This window comes from Ailuropoda melanoleuca, chromosome 2 (genome assembly GCF_002007445.2).
Source record: "Ailuropoda melanoleuca isolate Jingjing chromosome 2, ASM200744v2, whole genome shotgun sequence".
NCBI classification, from domain to species: Eukaryota; Metazoa; Chordata; class Mammalia; order Carnivora; family Ursidae; genus Ailuropoda; species Ailuropoda melanoleuca.
This window is the reverse complement of record NC_048219.1, coordinates 46,706,468-46,728,958: the sequence shown is the minus strand read 5'-3', so window position 1 is coordinate 46,728,958 and position 22,491 is coordinate 46,706,468. Positions and strand designations below refer to the sequence as shown.

Genomic DNA, 22,491 nt, shown 5'->3' with positions numbered 1-22,491 from the left:
TGCTTTTTATTGTTACCATGCACCATCAATTCTAAATGATGTCACTGATAAAACATCCCTTCTCATTAGGGTAGACTACTCCCTCTTTCCACTTCCCTCCGAGCGCACCACTGTTCTTGAGCATTGATATGCATCAAAAACTGGTGATGTTTCACCAAAGTCTTACCTGTGTGCCCATCCCTTCCTTGGTGGTTAATGCTTATGACATTTTGATCAAGAAGGAATTTAACCAGGTCAATGCTCTTACCATAGGTACAAGCACTGCAAAAATACAACAAAAGGAAAAGACTTCTGTTATAAGTTGAATTGTGTGCCCCACAAATTAAGATGTTGAAGCCCTCTTATAACTTCACGATGTGACTGTACTTAAAGGGGTACAATTTAAAGAGGTATTTAAATTAAAATTGAATCATTAGGGTGGACCCTATTTCAATATGACTGCTGTCCTTACAAGAAGGGAAGATTAGTACACAGAGGACACAGACAGAGGGACTATCATGTGAAGACAGAAGGAAAACGTGGCTATTTATAAGCCCAGGAGAGAGACCTCAGAAGAAACCAAATCTGACAAGATTTTGGACTTCCAGTCTCCAGAACTGTGAGGAAATAAATTTCTGTTGTTCAAGCCATCCAGTCTGTTGTATTTTGTTATGGCAACCCTAAAAAATGAATACAACTCTGATTTACCCAGGCTATTCCAGATGCTAGTGTGTATACAAGAGTGCTAAAGAGACAAGAGAGAAGGAGGAAATGAGAGAGGAAAAGGAAGTGATTTAAAAAAACAAGCACATATAGCAATATAATCCTGAGATTCCTAAATATGGGCTTTCAAGATTTCAAGTTGTATAAAATTTCTAGTATCTTATTAAGTATTTCCCATAATATTTTTTTTCATAAAAGGAGGAAAAATATTGTAAGACTTTCACGCATTTTTAGCTACAAGACCTAGGCATTCTGCAGGACAACTGAATGGGGAAACCCAGAAGGGTCCTGAGAGACTTAGGTGACAAACCTGGATTTATGATTGGCATCTGAAGTGGTAGGGGGCGGTCTTGTGGGACTGAGCCCTTAGCCTGTGGGATCTAACACTAACCCCAGATAGATGGTATCAGAATTGAATTGAATTGTAGGACACATACTTGGTGTCTGCAGAAAACTGGAGAATTGTTTGGTGTGGGAAAAACTCAAGCATGACTGGTGTCATGTATTTCAGAAGTGAAATATGGAATTTTGTAGAACAACAGAAAAACAGTGTGTTTTTCCTTCCAAACTTGGTTCTAGAAGAGGTAGTTCACTGGGTCTTAATATTTCCACTTCCTGGGATGACCTTAATCAATCCTTTTTCTTTAATGAAATGCTTTTATTTTCCTTAAAGAAATACATTACTCAGCTAGCTGAACTGTTTTTCCATCTATGAAGTCTTATGAACCAAAGGGTGAGTTCACTGCTATCTCTACTCTTTCTTTGTCATTTCAGTCTTATGGCACTTATCATATTGTGTTATGATAACGGATACACCTCTGCTTACCTTGATATCTTACAACAGAGTTCCTTTAAGGAGGGAAGGGATGGTGTCATCTTAATGTTCCTACCACTACCAACACAAGGCAAGTCCTTAATAAGTCGTTCTTGAATAATTGAGTGAATAGAAAGCCACTACTCAGTGCAATAGATCATATCACCATTAATTATTTGCATTGTAAGCAGGGTCCATAACACTATACTCTGAGTGTTCCATTTTCTGAACTGCCTCACTGATTCTTTTCAAAGCAACCATTTACAGGAATTGATGAATTCTGAATATATATATATGCATGTGTGTACATATGTGTGTATATATGTGTACATGTGTATATACATATGAAAACAATAACAGAAATATAGTGAGTGCTTTCTGTGGAGTGCAAGGCACTGTGACTTTTACATAGAAAAATTTCAGAACCAGAGTGAATTCCTCATGTAAAAGGAGAGTTTCTTTTATAAATATGTGCTTAAAACAAATAGAATAAAAATATAAATATGTTATTCCTAGTAGCCACAGGCTTATACAAAATGAAACGATTGGATACATACTTTTAACTCACTTCACTAAACTTGTCACATAGGCTCTTCTGGAGGTGACAATCATCCTTTGATTATAGTTGGTTTCAATTTATGTGCACAGAGTAGCAAAATGATTTGAAAACTAGCCTGAGGTGTCAGCCTTAACAAGCATGACCTAATGTGGAAAGAGGACACCAGTAAACATATGCATCTGTTCTGCCAATTATCCTTTTGGGGAAAAATTCCACTGACTCATTTTGACTGAAAGCATGACCTACAGAGTTCTTGCATCTGTTCTGTTACAGAGCATGTAGAACACAGGCAAAATATTTTGGTACTAGAACCTGAAGATATATAAAAAGCACAAAATTTGGAAGCAGGCAGGTATCTAATACATGATTTCCTAGGCAGAAGACTCTTTGGCAAGTTATTTAGCTTCTCTGAGCCTCAATCTTCTCATCTGTAAAAGAGGAATAATAAATCCTACTTCATAATATGGTTATAAGGATTAAATGAGATAATGGATGCAAATCATCTGGCATATATTCACTACTCTATAAACGGTAGCTTCCTTCAACTCCCTTTTGGCTGATCTTTTTTCTGATAAGAAAAATCTGAGCATCCAAGCAATATTGGACAGATTAATGCCTTATGAGGAAGCACAAGTTTAACATTAATTCAGTAAGAAAAAAAAAAGTCTCCTCATTTCTATTAGTCACCAGTGCAACACAAACAGTATGTAAATGACGTATTAGTCTCAAATACATTTTTTTAGAGGTTGCAAACTAGCCAAGAAATCTGTAATGTGTAGGTAAATGATCTTATATTCAAGGTTTACTAAATTCAAACTACTGTTTTTATTTTTATAGAAAAATAGTAACTCATTGTTAAAAATGAGGGTTTCAAATAAGACAACTGCCTTTCTTTTGGATATTGTGGGGAGCTATGGCTCTGAATTTTTAGCAAGCTTTTCCCTCCTTTTCTAGAGCACACTGTAAAGGACTCTCATTCATTCCTAGAAAGGAGTTAATGTCTTCTTAGGTATCTCAGTGGCCACCCTGACTAGGCTTTTACAGGCTGACAGATGGATGTCTTAGATAGGTAGATACATTTGCACATAAGGTTTAAGTGGTAACGAAAAGTGTCACATTTGATGCTGATGAATTCTGGTAATGAGATTCTTGTCGGAGGAGGATTATGGGCACTGCCCCTTCTGGCAGCTTTCTGCAGAGTGAAGTGGAATAGAAGCAATATGCTTACAGATGTTGATATGCCTGTTGCCTTGGCAACATCAGTCCCTGTCTTTGTGGCTGCTGCCAGGAATGCAGCATCTGGCTCTGGCCCCATCTGTTGTAGTGACTGCAGCATCTGCCTCTACCTTTTCTTTTGTGCATCTAGTTTGGGCTCCTTGTCCTCTGCCCACCCTCTGCTCTCGCCCTCTGATTGCAACATCTGCCACTATCCGTTCTTGCTTTACATACACAACTTCAGGTGCCAAAGGGTATCAGCTACCTTTAGTGGCTATTGAACTTAAATATTCTTTTACCTGTGAAAAGCTGTTTCACTGAAGATGTTTTCTTTAGTCAGGCTTTCAATTCCTGATATTTGAATGATTTCCTTGGCAACGTCAAATTTGCCATTGTAGCACGCCCTGGAGTTCAAGGAAATGTTTTGATAATAGTAAGAAGGTACATGTGGTATAGCTGGAGGACACATGGGACTATATATACTACTCACAGGTGCAAAGGGGTATCTCCATAGATATTAACCACATGTGGCTGAACTTCACTGTCACTCTGGAGCAGGTACTTCACTATATCATGGTGTCCAAAGCGAGAACAGAAATGGAGTGGGACATGGTCTTCATTGTCTTGAGCATTCACTGTCATCAATAAGAAAGCAAAAGTATGTTATCTGGAATCCTCTGTGTCTCAGCCTTCTCATGTGTAGTGTCAGGAACTTTTCTAATTGCCTGAGAGACTCCTGGAAATTGCCAATTAATGATAATAATAAAGGAAATTAAGTGCAACCAATTTAAAAAGTTATAATTCTGTTCTATTGCCCATTACCACATTAAACAGGCTTTCTTCTAGCTTCCATAAATTCTATGGAATGCATCTAATCAAATCTACCTTGCACAATGGAATAGTTCAGGAAACTAATAAGTATCTGAAAGATCATCATGGCCTTATTTCCACAAGTATCTCCTTCTAAATGGATTTTTTCCCTCTGTGAGATGTTAAAAATTACAGATCCTGGCTACAGCACCAGTCCCAGAGATTTTGGTTCAATACGTTAGGGTGGGCTCTAGCACTGTATATGTTTACAACACTATTTAGGAGGTTCTGATGGACGCTTAACTGAGAATTATCATACTAGAGTATACACAGCATGGCGTAATGAAAAGACAAGCTTTAGAGTGAGGCAGATCTCATTAATTATATTTCCTTAGACAGTTATTTAACATCCAGTTGTTCCCTCCATAGTGGGCATCTGTCCTCTCTTTGGCTCAGCCAGCCTCATAACCCCTTTGGACATTTGGCAAATTCCCTATACTGAGAGTACTGACTAGAGGCGAAGACCATGTGTAATCATAGGAGCTGAAAATATGCTCTCTAAGCCTCCTTTGCAGTGAGGGCACAGGATTAGCCGAGAGTGGCCATATGTCCTGGTTTAGGCTTTACCCTAGCATAGTTTTTAATGGTGACCCTTTCACTCTCAACAGCACCCTGGTTTGGATACTTATCTATGGGCTGCCCCAATCCGCACATTATGTCAGACTCTGACATCAGAGCTGATGACATAAAAAAGCAGAACCTAATCTATCTTGGCAGTGTAGCAATAATAGAGTAGCTCCACCCAATTTCCAATGGTCGTGATTCCAGTCACAGACTCAGTGCTCTGCACAGCTGGTGCTGGAAGCACAAGTGTTGGCATGTGTGCCTAGCAGTAGCAATGTGTCTTCAAATGACTACTTTTGTGATTGTGGACATTGTTCCTCACTGTGAGAATTCCAAACCTGGCTTTCCATCCTGTCCTGGGGAAGATTCTGTGCTCTGGTATCATTTAATACATTCCTTTTCTGCTTAAATTAGCAAGAGTTAGTTTCCAATGCTTGCAGATAAGAACACTTGATTGATACATTCTCATTCCTCAACAAGTATAAAATGATCACTGTGTGCCAAGCACTTTCCTAAGTGTTGGAGATACCGATTTATTATTAATAATGATAGATATAATGACAGTACTGTTGCAGGGACGCTGAAAAGATTAAAGGAGATCATGACCGGAAAGTATAGAAGGTATCTAGCAGGATGCCTGTCACATATTAGACATTTAATGAAAGTGTCTATTCTACTTTTTCACTAATTTCCCTCCTAGAAATCTGCTAAGTGCTAAGGACAATATGCTATAAATGTATAGAATCTATACCCTCAAGCAACCTGCAATCTAGTTGAATAATCAATAATTTCAGGCCAGAAGTAATAAAAACTGAACACCAAGCTGCTAAATTCTGGATCTGCTTTAGCACAATTTTTAAAACTAAAATAATTGAATCATCTGCTCCATTGCTATTTATTGTATTTGAACTGTGTCAATCTGTATAATGTATTTTATTCAAAATAGAAAATAATGGTCCTCAACAAACCACTTATTATCATTCTTATATGTATCTATAATAAAAATTATCCATAGAATCAAAATAGTTGAAGAAAAAAAGTAAAGCATAGATAAGGAAGGAAAAGAAAGGGAAGGTAATAGTTAATTAAAAAAATGTGCAAGTAGTTTATTACTACTGTTGTTATAATCATCATTTAACATTTAATTAACACAGGCCTTGCAGCTGCTGTATTTGTAGACAATGATCCTTATTTTATTGTCCTGCAAGATCTAAGCCAAAAAGAAATCTTTAACAAAGTCAGTGAACTTCTCCTCCCAAGGCCGTTATTGAAAAATAAATCTTTGAATCTTTTTTATTAATGAGTGGCTCAGAAGGACATCCTTCCATCAGAAGAATGTTCCTGGTTATTTTGATTATCTTTCTTTTTATGATACTTCTCCTTTGTTCACATTCTGTTGGAAGCCAGGGAAAGTCAATACCATGAGTCAATGCTTTAGAACAGTAGGGAGTCCAGGGCAACTGGAGGTCACGTAAGAGTTCTTGAGGTCCAGACGGGACATTGTAAAGCAGAATGCAGCACGATCTTCCATTAATTCATAGTTTGCCTTTGGCCATCCCTGGTCCCACCCAGTATTATTCTTCTCTAGTTGAGTCAATAAACTTCAAAGTAGATTATCTACTTGGTGAATTACCTGCAGTGGCCTAGACGTTCTTCTCATCAAAGAAGATATAAATACCAACCGAAGGGACAAGCCAGGAGAGATCTGGATCAGACGTAGAGTTTATATATACACATCTATATTTCTGCTTCAGCCATTGTGTTTTACTTAGTTTTTTCTTGGATCAATTTGCAGTGACAAAAAATGTATACATTATTCGATCTTATCTGAGGGAAACTGAATGTATGAATGGTATTCCATTTGCTCTTATTTCACATTTTATCAAGAGTTAAATAAAGAAGAATTTCAGGCAAAGAAACAGATGTAAATAATTATTAGGAAAGTATTTAGTGCCTAGTCCTCTACTTTGAAGAGCATATGTGTTCAGTAATGTCTTTTGAAACAAAGTCTGAATGAATGGGTGGGTGGATGGATACTACTCCCTGCTTATCTCTGCTTATTGATCTTGCAGTAAAAATTCCCATAGTAACCCAGAAAGGTAAGCACTTCCCATTAGCTCTCTAAAACAACTCCCGAGTGTGTCTTAAAAACATTTTCAATAACGAATCTGTGTAATAGCTCTGCCAAGATATAGTTTTAGCAATAAAACACTTCCTCTTCCTCTTCCTCTTCCTGGCCAAGCCTTAGAAATTTTTGTGACTCTATATCATATCCAGTTCCATGTGAAAGGAACTGTAGCATTTAATAGTCGGATGACAAAAAATTAATAAATTCTGAACTTAAAATTTTCCATTCCTAATTTTATTAAAATGATAAGTTATGAGGGCTTGATCACTACTTTCTTCAGCAATATTTTGACCTTTTCAATCTCATTCAATAAGCATTACATTTCTCCTTTTTCATTTCCCTTAGTGGTACAAAGAAGAAGGCTAGAGACTTGAAACATATGTGACTGAATAGGTCAGCTTCCCAAACATGCTGAACTGAAGAGGTTGCTTTCAGAATTACATTTTGGCTAATTTTGTAGGCTGAATTTATTTTCATTTGTGACATTCTGTTACCATGGAAACATACTGTAAATACCAGATTTCGAATTGTGCCCCTTTTGAGGTCATTAATTCACTCCTCCTATGTCCATTTACCACAGGCAAGGGCCAGATCTAAAATAAATCATCTGGAGGCTTAGCTACACTTTGGAATAAATGGACTAGCTAATACTAAATCTAGTACAGTGTCCAGTAGCACAACAGATCTTCTGGTTTATTCTTTGCAATTGGTTGAAGTACAAAAGGGACTTAAATTATCAAGTGTGTATTAGAAAGAAACAAAAATACATAAAAATCTGAGTCATGCTGTTTCTTGATATTTTAAATGATTGAGTAGAAAGCATGTAGTGCTTGTGTGAATCAGAAAGAAAGGGTTGAAAATTATATCATATGATGCTGGCATGTAGGGGGAATACAGGTGCAGTATATATTTCAGTGCCTTTTGTAGAAGAAAACTTTGATCCTGGAGACATGCTGATCAATGATACTCATTTTGACACCACTGAGCTTTGGAGTTCCACAGAGGAATAAAAAGCTGAGGTTGGCATCAATAATAATAAAAGGAAAAAAGTGAGCTGTTCCTGACCCTTTGGAAGAGCAAAGCAATTTCAAAAACACAATTATGTGTTCAGTGGTTCATACAGCTGTACCTTTGCCTATTCTAAATCAACAAAATCAAAGAGACTGCTTAAACCAGGTCTAAGGAACAGAATTCCTTGTATCCTGACAACACGGGTTATTTATGATAATGCTGTAGAAAAAATACCTCATTTATTGCACACTGGCTCATAGAAAATGACACAACTATGTTTCTCAAAATTTAGAAAATAAAATGGCCCTCTTTTCAACATGGAAAGTGGAAACTGCCCTAGCCTCTTCTCACACTTGTCTCTGGAAGCCTTCATGTTTTCCTTACATGTGGGTGAAAACATTGATTAGGTTTATTAACTGAATATTGATCTCAATTTTGGACCAAGGCACTGGCAGTTCGAGAGCTTTGACAACCTTGTCCTTTTGTTAATGTGCATAGTTTCTGCTGCAAAGGCCAGCAGCTCTTACAGCTGGGTTTTTAATTAGGTCTCTTGGGGGTCAATGGAAGAATGTTGGATGTGCCTGAGAGAATTTAATGACAAGATGTAACTCTGAGTGAATTTGTGTCAGAGAATAAAGTTTGTAAGGAAGAGAAAAAGAAAGAGAAAGAAAGAACTTTTTTCAAAACTCTACTTTTAATCAATTTTCCACTATTCATCTTATAATTAAGAAAATTAAAAGTTGTGGGAAATTCTATTCTATTAACCATATCCTAAAATCTTTCTGTATGTGCTAAAGCTTCCCCCCCCCAAGGCTGATCACACTGTAATGCTGTTTCACTAAAAATAATAGTAATATCAAACATTGGGGAGGATACAGGGAGCAACTGGAACTCTCATATATTGCTGTGGGAGTAAAAATAGTACAAACACTTAGGAAAACTGCTCCTAAAAACTTAAACATATGCATAGAGCAAATACACACACACACACACACACACACACACACACACACCCTCAAGGTAGATAAATATACATGTTCACAAGAAAAATCGAATAAGAATGTTTCTGGCACCTACATTCATAAAAGCCAAACACTAGAAACATTCAAGCACCCATTAGGAGGATAATGGATACACAAATTTTGAAATATTCATACAACTTTACCAATAAAAAACAGCAAACTATGATTCATGCAACAACATGGATAAAAGTTAAAATAATACTGTCAGTCAATAGAAGGGAGTCCCAAATTGTACTGAACTCCAAGAACAGAAAAAACTAACCTATGGCAATAGAAGCCAGAATATTGATTACCTTTTGTGGTTAAAGCTATTTACTGAGAAGAGGGCACAAGGGAATTTTCCAGAGTTCAACTGTCCATATGAAAATATTCTATATCTTGGTCTGGGTGGTTTTGGATGGATAGTAAATAGTCACTTAAGTCAACATTTACTTAAAATTTGAGAATTTTGCTATATGCAAATTTTACCTCAATTAAAAAAAAGATTAGTGAAAAATAACAAAATGAGAATAATTTATCTAAGAAAACCCCTTACTTTTATTGAAGAATCTAATATATTAAGAGTTGAACTAAAATGTATATAAAATGATTAACATATAGATTTAATTATTACATTAAAAATAATAAATTATAATTTGTAGAACAAATTAGTATATGCAATTAATCAGCTTCAATATTATTCTCTAATAAATAAGGAAAGTACAAATTAAAAATACACATAAAGTAAAAAAAGCAAATGTCTTCTAAACATATAATCTTACCATCTGCTTTGCTGCCTTCTTCCATCAAGAGTTTTGCAATATTAAAGAATCCTTTTGCAGATGCTAGGTGAAGGGGCCTATCTCCAACTTCACCACTTACATTTACATCAGCACCAAATTTCAAAAGAAGGCGGGTTACCTAAAGAATCCATTCATTTGAAATTAGTATCAAAAGTCAAACAAAATGCAAAGCTTTCAAAAATATGGAAGACACATCATTAAAGCTTTCTCTTAGATCTATTTTTACCTGAAAATAACAGAAAATCCTAACTTGATTGGCCTAAACAATAAGGAATTTATCATTATATCACCTAACAAGAAATCTAAAACTGGAGCAATTTCAGGGTTGGTTCTTCATTGCACATAAATAATTCTCCCTAAAGTCACCCATAATCTTCCCTGAACCATCTTTTCCAAAGTCTCCTTCTGGCCAGAGCCAGCAGCGTTTACTTGATTCTTGATTTACATAGCAACTCCTGCATAATGGGTCACTGATGGCCATCTTGCTACTGGAGTTCTGGGATTTTTTCTGGATTTGTGAGTAAATGGGAGATAGCTACACTCACTCTCAGCATCTTCCTCAATTAGATGAGTTCTACATTCAAAGTGAGAGAGAGATGAAGTATTAAACAACTTAGGAGTCTTCCAGGGATTATGTCAAGTAATTTATAGAATTTCCATAAATTATTTACGTACTCACTTTTAAGTTTCCAAATAATTTCTCTAAATCTGACATTGTCTCCTCTGGCCATTTCAGAAGTCAATACAATGATGCCAAGAGGTAAGTTAGAATGAATCTGTGCCATCAAAATAGCAGTTATGGGAGGAACCCTCAACTGACCTGACCACTGAGGTGTTAGTATAAAAGTGAATTCAAACTCTAAAACTATTTTGACTTTCTATATGGTAGCAAATAAACATCTCAAGAATATAGTACATATTTGATAGAAATTCTAGGCAAAAAATTAGCAGTGTGGGATGTGGGGAAACTTCCTACTGAGTGTAGCAGGTAAAGAATAAGGGTTCTGTATTTAGGCTTTATCAACTGTAATAAATTATTTGACCTTTCAAAACTTCAGTTTCTTCATTATTAAGATGGGAATCTCAATAGCTCTACTTCATAGAGATGTTACAAGGATTAAATAAGTTATCACATGTAAAACACTTAGAAAAGTGCCTGGCACTCAATAAATGTTAGCAAAAGTGGTAGCACCAATGTGGAACATGTGTATTTTATCCATTTATTTGTTGGCTAATGGGCAGACCAATACTTAATTCAGAAGAAATTGGAACAGTAAAAGTTAGTCTCAAGAACTGTGCATTCCTAAGCAGATATTTCCACTTAGAAAGACTCCATAAATTCTGATTATGTGACTTTATAATGGACAGCTTTAAACTATCTTTGAAATCGATTGTCTATTAAGCACTATTATTATATAGCTAGGAAATATTGCTCTTGGTACAAAACATCTACTCTTCCACTTAAAAATAAGTAAATAAACAAATGGGAAGGAACATGGAACATTAGGCACATTTATATATTGAATGTACCATTCTCCTGTCAGCATATTTTAGCAAATGACAATAGCATCCATAAATTACTTATGTGCTGTCTTCGCACACAGAAAGTGAGTCCCTTATCATAAAAAGGCCATCCACATTTTAGCATAATTTTATAAGACTGTGACTATATATTCAGGGAAAGTAAACAACTGTAGCTCTCCACCCAACATGCATAGAAGCTCTTTATGTTTCTGTGGGTGAGGAGGTTAATCACCAAAGAGGATGACTCTACAAATAACATGCATTGTGTACATCTAGTATGTGCCTAAAGTTAGGAAAGTATGGAATTTTTTCATCATCTGGGCTTTTAGACCCTGTACTTTCTGAAGCATTTTCAGTGCCCAGCTCTCCAGTATACTCCAGTGCACTCTGAGCAGCACATCAAATGAAATGAGAAATATTTCTTAGCTATAGGTCACACTTCACGGGTCTGAGAGTGTCCAAGCATATGCTAGCTAGCAAAGAAATAAAGGCACAATGACTAGAAGAGCACGGAGACACAAGTAAGTTTGATTTTTAACTTGGAATCCTCAGGCAGTACAATGGCATGACCTCTACGAAGGCAAAAAGGTAAAATTTTACTCCATAATTGAGTAAGACTAGAGATCTAGAGATATACAGTGAGGAAGAGTGAAAGCAGGATGTCAAAAGAACATTACGTTAAGTTTTGGTTATCCAATTACGTGTGTATTTTTGTTTTATTTGGTTCTATTTAGTTTCTTAAGGCTAGCTAAATGGCGATGTTTGAAAGAAACACACAAAAATTTTGTCTTTTAATATGTTAAGGTTAAAAATCAATGGACTTACTTTGTCCTGGGAGGTATGTCACATAGGCTTTCTTTTCTGTAGACAATGTGGTTTTTAACTCATTAGGCATCTACCTTTTTGGAAAAGTTCGACCATTCCGTAAGATGTTAAACATAGTGTTACTATATGAGCCATCAATTCCACCCCAAGATGTACCCAAGAGAAATGCAAACAGATGTCTGTATCAAAACTTGTACATGAGGTGGGGGGAGAATGGGTGAAATAGATAAAGGGGATTAAGGGTACACTTATCTTGATGAGCACTGAGAAATGTATAGAATTTTTGAATCATTGTATCATATACCTGAAAATAACCTAACAGTGTACGTTAACCATACCTGAGAAAAAAAAACTTGAATGTTCAAAGTAGCATTATTCATAATAGCCAAAAAGTGGGAAAATAATCCAATGTCCATCTACTGATGAATGAATAAATAAAATCTGGCATATCCATATAACAAAGTAGTATTGCACACTAAAAAGCAAGGAAGTACTGATACATGCTGTAAAGTTGATGAAACTTAAAAACACTGCACTAAGTGAAAGAAGTCAGTCACAAAAGACCATACGTTGCATGACTCTACTTACAGGGAATCTCCAGAATAGGTTAATCCTTAGGAACAGAAAGTACATTAGTATTTTCCTCAGGCTGGAAGAGAGAGGTTGGGAAGAAGTTGGAAGTGCTAATGTGTGCAGGATTGCTTCCGGGAGTAATGACTTTGTTTAATTAATTGTCATGATGGTTGTACAACTCTGAATATACTAAAAAACACTGAGTTGTACTGTACAATTTAAAATGATGAGATGTACTGTACAATTTAAAATGATCAATAAAGTTGTTACAAATTTAAAAAATCAATGGACTTTGGAGTTTGAGCACCTGGCCTTGAATAACTAGCCCCATCATTTAAGCAAATTTCCTGGACTTTCTGATTTGTTTCACTGATGGAAGAAGAAGAAGAGGTTCTCAGGTACAACAGAATAATCTTGGGCTTTGGGTTCAGACAGGCCTGAGTACAATTTCAGCTCTTCTAACCAGCTGACTCTGGCATGCTACCTGACCTAAGTGAGCTCATGTATATCATTGACATGTATATCATTGACAAGAAGATGCAAATAACAACTAATTTTAGGATTGTGGAAAAATTAACAATAACAACAACAAAATCCACATAAAATGCTTGTCCCAGAGTATGAGATTGCTCACATGGTAACTCTTATTAAGTTCACCAGGTTATCGTGAAGGTCAAATAAAACTATTCATTGAGTGAAGGCATACTGTAAACAGTAAAACATTCTCTATATATTATTACTTTATTACAGAATATCAGATTTTATAAATAATTACCTGTTATATAATTATTTAAATCAAATTATATTTAAAGCATATATAGTGATTTAAAAAAATATCTAGGTTATTCCATGTATTAGTTTCCCACTGTTGCAAATTGCCACAAAATTATTGGATTAAAAGAGCAGAGATTATTCTCTTAAAGTTCTGGAGGTTAGAAATATAAAATCAAGGTGTTGGCAAGTTGTATTCCCTTTGGAGGCTTTCATTTCCTCACTTTTTCAGCTTCTATAGGTTGCCTGCATTCTTTAGCTTATGATCCCTTCTTGTATCACCTTAACTTCTTGCTTCTACTGTCACACCTGTTTCCTGCTGCCTATTATAAGGACCCTTGTGATTACATCAAGTTCACCCAGATAATTCCAGGATAATCTCTCCAACTCAAGATCCTTAACTTGATCACATCTGCAAAGTCCCTTTTAGGATATACACCGGTTCAAAAATGAAAACATGAACATATTTGCAGTCTACCACATCCCAAGACAGTAGAAAAGAAGAAACTCAGTTTCTGAAAGACACATTTTTTTTACCTGCTGGGACAGTGTTCATGATTTGTTTTATCGTTACTGTCACTAGCATCAACATAGTAACAGTTATTGAGCATTTGCTGAACACTTCAATATCTCATCGTATCAGCAACCCTATGTAGGTACTATTAATATTTTCTCTATTTTGCAGACGAAGAAACTAAAGATCAGGGAGATTATATAACCTACACATGGTCACAAAGCTAGGAATTTTTCAAATTCACACTGACTGATTCCTGGGATTGTATACTTACTCTACTGCCTCCCTTGGGTACTAAGACGGTCACTAAAACGCAGTATTCGGCAGATGCAGTATTTCTATGGATCTATAAGCTCCTCAAGGGTAGAATTGATGAGAAGATGGCAAAAATAATTCAAAAGATAGCTTAAATATTCTTTCTTTGAGGCTAAGACAGCTCAACAAAAACCTGGAATTGTCCCCCAGCCTTTGGAAATACTACTGTCAGACTTACCTGTTCATGCCCATAGTATGCTGCAATGTGCAATGGAGTGAAAAAAACTGCATCTTGAACATTGACATTAGCTCCATGCTGCAGCAGGACATCAGCAGCCTGGACAAGAAAGAGAGCTCAGTTAAGAACTTGATTTGGGCATCTGCCTGTCAAGATTCATTTTACAACCACCACGCACAATGCTTCTTCAGAAATCACCATCATGAAAGTTTTCTTCCATCTCTCTTCTCTGAAACCTCGGATGGCTTGTTTTTGTCTAGAAAATGAAGACCAAACCCCTTAGTGTGGGTTTCATATGTCTTCTCAATCTGACAGTATTCTTTTAAAATGAATTTCCCATTACTCTCTTCCATAAACTCAATTATGTAGTAAAACTGCATTCCATTTCCTGCTCCTTTGAGTCTTTGTTCACATCATTTCCTCAGCCAGGAATTATCTTTTGCCCAACCTACAGATATTTAAACCCAAGCTAAATACCTTCTCCTCCAAGATTTCTTTGATTTTCCTCCCTTCATTGCCAACTGACTTGCTGAAATTGTCTTCCTTCTTCATAAATCTCATATAACCTTCTTTCATGCCATATAGAACATTTAAAAATATTATATGCATGCCTTTTCATCTGTACTAAAGAACAAATCCTTTAAGGACAAAGTACATCATGTTCATCTTTGTAATCCTGCTCTGGCCTGCTGCCATGCAAATAGTAATCATTCCACAAGCATTTGTTGAATGAATGAATGGATGAGTGAATGAATGAGCAAGTGAAAAATGCAAGGAGCTGTTGGCCAACTGTCTTCATGGAAAATTATAGATTGTAAAATCTGCTAACCCTTCAAATTTCTTCTCCTCTCAAAGACCTATTTCTAAGTCTCACTTTTCTGGGAAATTGTTTGGAATCATTTCCTTCACATATGCCCATTTTTATTGTGGATTTTAATACACTATTTTTCATGTGGTCAGATAATATGCATTTGGGAAAATTTTCAAAAGTCTGTTAGACTTAGGAGAGAAAACAGGAAGATGAGATCTAAAAGCTCAAAGGACTTATGTTCCAATACCTCTTCTATTCCAATAAACAAATTGCCTCCTCAGTCAAGTTTCCTTTCCTGTTTGAATCATAGCCCTTCAGAACTAGAGAAGGCCATGGGCAGACATTACATATCAAATCTTTGTTTTTTAAAGACGAAGAAATTGAAAATGAGAGAAAGTGGGAAATTTCTCAAAGTCACGGAACAAGTCAGTGTCAGCACGGAATCCTTAGTCTCTTGCCTCAAGCTTTGTTTCTGAGTGCTCTGTGGTTTTAAATAGTTTATTCACTCAATCATCCATTTATTCATGTATCAACACAATTTATTGAGCATATATGAGCTAAAACTGTGTTGTTTTACATGCTTATTCTGAATTTATTCAATCAGCATTAGAACTGATTGTCATACAGATAAGGAATTCTTTTTTTTTAAGTACAAAGATGGTAATTTAAATGTTATAATAGTAAAGAAAAATGTAATGCTCTTCGTGGAAATAATATTAAATAAGTTCTCAAAACTATCACTTTTTTATTAACTTGGAAAGGGGTCCACGAAATACCTTTAAATTAAAGAAGCACATGAATTCTTACATATATATTATACATAGTTATGAATATATATATACATATATATGTATATAAATGTATAATTCTAAAGGATGGATGCAAACATACTAAAACATTAATAGTAAATAGCTATATAAGGTGAGATTATGAGGGAACTTCAAATTTTTCTGTTTCATAATTTTTACCATAATTTGTATTACCAGGAAAATATCTTCCATTTCGAAAAAAATAATAAGAAATAACAAATTTTAGTTTTTTGGACAGTGATTTCACTCATATTTTTATTCATAACTGTCTTTCCAATGAAATCTCTGTTCTAAATAAATATTTACATCATCCATGAGCAGCAGTAAAATAGGGGACTTTTTAGAGCTTGTGAATAAAGCTGTGATTTAAAGCTAAACACACTTTTGATACTGGAGTCACAAGAAAGCTGATTTTTGATGGTTTTGAGAAAAAACTTCTATCTAACAAAGTAACACCTACAGTTCAAAGATATTTGAAATTCTTACCAAAGAAACTCTACATACAATAGGAAAAAATAATCAAAGTTATGTTTTTGATGGATTTTATGATTAATATTGAACAAAAATCAGAAGATAAAATACAATCAGTAACAATATGTTATAGATAAGAGAATGAGTTTAATGTTAGTCTTTTCAAATAGTTCGGGCATAGCTACTTTTTTGCTCATTTACATTTTCTAGCTACCCAAAAAAGTAATTTACAAGATGAAAGGATTGTGAATTTTCATTAGATTGATCAAATGCAGCTGGATGTGTTTTTTCTGTCAAAGATACACATTAGTTTTTTTAAAGTTTTTTAAAATTGTTTTTAATTTTAAAAGTTTTTTTCTCCAAGATTTTCTTTAAATTCAAGTTAGTTAACATATAGTGTAATATTAACTTCAGGAGTAGAATCTAGTGATTAAAAAAGATAAGGAATTTTTGTTAGGACATCTGAAATTTCTGGTGGTTTCAGAAATATAAACAGGTGTTGGGGCACCTTGGTGTCTCAGCTGGTTAAGCAACGGCTCTTGATTTTGGCTCAGGTCATAATCTCAGGGTTGTGAGAACCTATATATACATAGGCTTCTGTACACTCCCAGAACAATACTTTCTCTGATATTTGGCTAACTAATGATCCATAGAATACATAATGTGTATAGTGAGTTGTTTTTCTAGTAAAAAATTAAAAACACAATTAACATTTATTGAGGGCATGTTATGTGTCAGATCCTGCACTTAGTGCATAAATGGTAACTGGAATGTCCTGTTTCACCCCAAAACACAGAAAGAAAGGTGCTACTTTTCCATTTTAAAGGTGAAGAAACTGAGCCTCAAGGAGGCTAGATAAATTGAGTTCCTACAGATAGTAAAGGCAGAACCGGAATTCAAATCTAGGTCCCTTTGAGTTCAAATGTTTTCCATCAGGACCCTTGTGTGACCTTGATCTCATTAACACTAACCTTTAAGTAAATGAACTAACTGACTCAAACTCAGAAAAGAGGAAACTTTCAGTAGAAGCTCTGTAGATTCGGCTTGAAAATGAATACCAGAGCCATTTATATAAAGTGCTTGGTATCTTAGACTTCACATGCCTGGGAGTTCAATCTTAGGAAACTTTATAGAAAATCACAAATGATCAAGTAAATGAAGCTTTTTACAGTTTCTCTTATTTTAAATACAGCATAGAATAAAGTAGACAGCATGCATTTTTATTGTAATAGGGACTCTCCAGTGTTAACATATAGAGCCAATTTCTTAGGCACGGTTCCAGAACTTACTTCGATTCTAAAACGGCTCTTAGGCTTCAGTACATGGTCCAAAGCAAACTTTTTCCTCCTAAATTTGCACTTACCCAGTCATTCAGAAGGTCATTTTTGGCTGAACATTCATTAATTATAAAGTGTTGGCCTTCTGAGAAACTGAAAATGTAAGTCTTAATGAAACCATGCAGAGTCATTACTGAACAGTAGTCTTTATTTAGTTTGTTTTAAAATTCAATGAAATATTTAACCATTGAGAGCAATGTACATTGGAATTATCTGAATAATGTCATATGTTATATATATGAGTAGAATGCATTTATTGATTTTTATTACTTTTGGAGTCATCGTGGAGAGGGTATCTCTTAGCAATCTATGAGAATATAATGTATTGTGATGTACACATATGACTGTCATGTAGCTAAGACAAATACACTTCTATTAACATTTGGGCTGGAACATGTATCTGTCATTTTATCCATGCTTCCCTTCTCCAGAACCTGAAAAAGTTGATAAAGCAATTTCACATTCTTTCTACTACATGAAGCCCCATTAATTCACAGCCTGAATTATTTGCCACTACGCTAAGTATATGACAGGCATCCAAATAATTGTTGAATTGGGCTGTATTTCTAGTAAAAATCACACACACACATACACACACACAACCCATCAGTTATAAGGGAATTTAAACATTAACAATTAGGACCCAATTATATGATAGAAATTTTAAGTAATTCAATTTGAGAAACATTTATTGATCACTTATTTTATTTTTTATTTATCTTTTATTTTTTATTTATCTTTTATTTTTTAAATTCAATTAGCCAACAAATAGTACATCATTAGTTTCAGATGTAGTGTTCAACAATTCATCAGTTGCATATATTAAATTAACCTTTAGCAAACCCCAGCGCCTGTTCCATGCCGAGAACTGTGATTAGAATTTTACATGTATGTATTATCTCATTAAGATTTTCACTGGGCATAAAATCTGTTGTCTTAAGGTTTTTTGATAAAATACATACTTTTGATCTTTTTTCCTTGAAAACATTAACAAAACTACTAGTGAAATTGTGAAGTAGAAAAAAGGTTATCACAGAAAAGATATCTTTATAATCTTTAAACACTTTAAGGAAGTACTGTATTATACTTAGATTTGTATAACTGACATATATGTCAGTATTATTATTATGATTAAAGGAATGGTGTTCAAATATGGTCTGGTAACTAGGTACCTTTTACTGACTGAAGGATAAGCACCAAAAAGTGCTTCCCATTAAGTAGTTGTTCTGTAAGCATAGAAAATGGACCAGAGTTCCTTATTTTGATAGTAGGAATTACTATATATATGACACTTTACAGATATTTTTATTTACCAGTTGACTCATCAAAAGATCCAAGTGGACTACCTTCAATTTTCTGGTTGCATTTAAACATATATTTATACATTCTGCTCTTTCTTCCTAGAAAGCCTCCCTTCTCTTTCTCTGCCTGCCATAAAGTCAATCTCAAGGTCAAGCTCATGCTCTTCATGAGAAGTTCCTACAAATACTTTCCCATACTGATCATTTCTTTCTCTGAATGCTTATATTACTTATCCTCACAACTTAATCTTTCCATTAATTATCACTGTGGGTAAACCACTATTATACAAAATCTTAAACTTTTTTTCATGTTCTAACCTTGTGTCACTGAAGTGTAAGAAGTTTGGGACTTCAGGGAAAATAATTTTTCACTGGAATTTAATCATAATTAAAATAGTCAAACCTTATTTAAAATTCCAGAGACTCTAAAAGTAATGTCTGTAAGAGCAAAGGCCCTTATTGTTCTTGCTTGCTGAATGCTTCTCCTACAATATGACTAGCTTATTTGACTTGCTACCATTTAGCACTCCCTCTATTCTCCATATTATGAAAGTCATTGATAGCAATGAAGAAAATAAAGGCCATATCAAGAGGAACCAAATATCCCATGAGAGAGAAGTAGAATAGAGTAAATTCTTAAAGGAATAAAATGGCAATCAACGTCGGCTGAAATTGTCAAAATTAAATATAGTGTCTTCTACCTAGTAGTTGTTCAATAAATACCTATACTTTTAAATTAAGATTTTCTTTGCTTTAAGTGACATCTCATTTCCTATGACTTCTTTGTTGTCTTCTTCAAATGTATGCTTATACTAATGTTTTCCTCGGGATTTATAGTTTATTTAAAGCCATAATTTTCTCTTCTGTATGCCTTTATCTAACCTTTATTACTAAGACTTACAGAGAGCAGAACCATGAGATGATACTAGGATAATAACCATTTCCATTTATTAGAAAATCTGTAGTAGTGAAATTTTAGAGGAAAATAATTTTTTTTATTTTTTATTTTAGTTTTTTTAAATCAAATGTTTTAAGTTTTTATTTTAATCTCAGTTAACATACAGTGCTATATTATTTCAGGTGTAAATATAGTGATTCCACAATCCTATACATGACGCAGTGCTCATCACAAGGACACTCCTAAATCCCCATCACCTATTTAACCTATCTGCCCACCCACCTCCCCTCTGGTAATCATTAGTTTGTTCTCTTTAGTTAAGAGTCTGTTTCTTGATTTCTCTGTCTCTCTCTCTCTCTCTTTTTCTTTGCTCATTTGTTTCTTAAATTCCATGTACAACAGAAATCATATGGTATTTGTCTTTCTCTGACTGATTATTTTGCTTAACATTATACTCTCTAGCTCCATCCATGTCTTGTGCTGTTGGTGGGAATGCAAACTGGTGCAGCCACTGTGGAAAACAGTAAGAAGTTTCCTCAAAAAGTTAAAAATAGAAATACCCTATGATCCAGTAATTGCACTTCTGGATATTTACCCAAAAAATACAAAAACACTAATTCAAAAGGATACATGCATCCCTATGTTTACAGCAGCATTCTTTAGAAAAGAGGAAGATGTTTTTCTAAAGTTTATGCCTTATGAATTCAAAATGATCTCGAAGATATTAATATGCAAGTTGATTTAGATTTGATATTTTCTAGTTATTTCCATTTCTAACTTTCAAAAATCAGTTCTCAGTTGTGTCGTCTTGAACCATTTCCCTCTCTCCTAAACTTCATAGACAATATTCTTTTAAAAGTAGTCTACCTTTCGTCCACATTTCCTTACCTCCTATTCATTCCTCAGCCCACTACAATCTGGCTTCAGACCTCACTACTTTAGTAAAATTTCTGTGGAAAATGACATTAAAGGCCTCCTAATTGCCCATTCCAACAGATACTTTTTAGTTTTTTCCTTATTTAATATTTATTTCACTCTTTATCTGCTCCTTAAGATCCTATCCTCCCTTAGGTTGATTGACATTGTGACATTGTAGTCTTTGAATTTGCTCCATACCTCTCTGCCCACTTATTATTATTCCTCTAGACAGGTGGCTTTCTCTGTTCATCTCTTAACTGTTTCTTAAGTGTTGCTTTTTTCTCACTGAGAAGTGTTTCCTTGTGTTTCTTTTTGATCTCCTTTTTCTGCTCTAATTCTTTTCTATTAAGTTAATACATGCCAAGCAACTAACACAATACTTGGTACATAAGAGTAAGTATTCAGTAAGTGGCAGCTATTGGCTATTTTGCAGTATACATTCTCTGGTTGATTCCATCTACTACCGTTACTACTACTACTACTCACACACACACACACACACACACACACCTCCAGTTGCATATGCTTTTCCCAGACTTCCTCTAACATAAGATCTACTTCCTTTGGCAACTGTTCATCCTGTTACGTATTTCTACTCTATTTCCCACTGCTTTTTCCCTGGGACAAGAGAGTCCCCTACATTGATCTCTGTCACTTATACTTCAATTCTTATTAATGTGAATGAAGCATTAGAAGGCAAAGGGAACTAATATTTCTTGAATGCGTACTTTGAGGATATCCATGAGCTAAATGAGAATATCTGTTTCAGGTAATTCTTATAGCAACTCATGGAATTTTATTAATAGCCTCACCTTAAAAATAAGAAAAATGGAATGCAGAATTATATAGCATGTAAGGAAAAGCACCAAAGTTTAAATTCAGGTCAATGGAAGTCCAAAGTACCATACTATCCCATACCATTTTACTTCTTTTTTTTTTTTTTTTTTTTTTTTTTTAAAGTTTTTATTTATTTCTGACACAGAGAGACAGCCAGAGAGAGCGGAAACACAAGCAGAGGGAGTGGGAGAGGAAGAAGCAGGCTCATAGCGGAGGAGCCTGATGTGGGGCTCGATCCCACAACGCCGGGATCACGCCCTGAGCCAAAGGCAGTCGCCCAACAACTGAGCCACCCAGGCGCCCCCCATACCATTTTACTTCTTATGTGTGTTATTATTTGTGGCCTGTTAGCGATTCCTTGACATCTTATACAGTCCTGCAGAAGATATAGCTCTTGGTAGATGTTACTCCCCAAAGATTTTCAGAGATGTTCATATAGCCAGTATATCAGTAAGAATGATCTGGCTATACAGCAATGTCCACAATAGCCAAACTATGGAAAGAGTCTAGATGTCCATTGACAGATGAATGGATAAAGAAGATGTGGTGTATATATACAATGAAATATTACTCAGCCAGCAAAACATTGAAACTTGTCATTTGCAACGAGGTAGAAAGAACTAAAGGATATTATGCTAAGCGAAATAAATCAATCAGAGAAATGATATGATACCATATGATCTCACTGATATGTGTAATTTAAGAAACAAAACGGAAGATCATGGGGGAAGAGAGGAAAAAA

General features: G+C 35.0%; 1 protein-coding gene across 1 annotated transcript in view; it reads right to left on the bottom strand.

Moving 5' to 3' along the window:
• LOC100478721 (serine/threonine-protein kinase TNNI3K) overlaps positions 1 to 22,491 on the bottom strand; it is a 292,736-nt gene that overhangs the window by 182,191 nt on the left and 88,054 nt on the right. The window contains exons 6-10 of the mRNA XM_019797164.2: positions 14,368 to 14,466; positions 9,647 to 9,785; positions 3,781 to 3,925; positions 3,590 to 3,694; positions 167 to 261 (exon numbers count right to left, since the gene is read on the bottom strand). Of these exons, the coding sequence (XP_019652723.1) occupies positions 167 to 261; positions 3,590 to 3,694; positions 3,781 to 3,925; positions 9,647 to 9,785; positions 14,368 to 14,466 (583 nt within the window). The remainder of the gene's footprint in view (positions 1 to 166; positions 262 to 3,589; positions 3,695 to 3,780; positions 3,926 to 9,646; positions 9,786 to 14,367; positions 14,467 to 22,491) is intronic.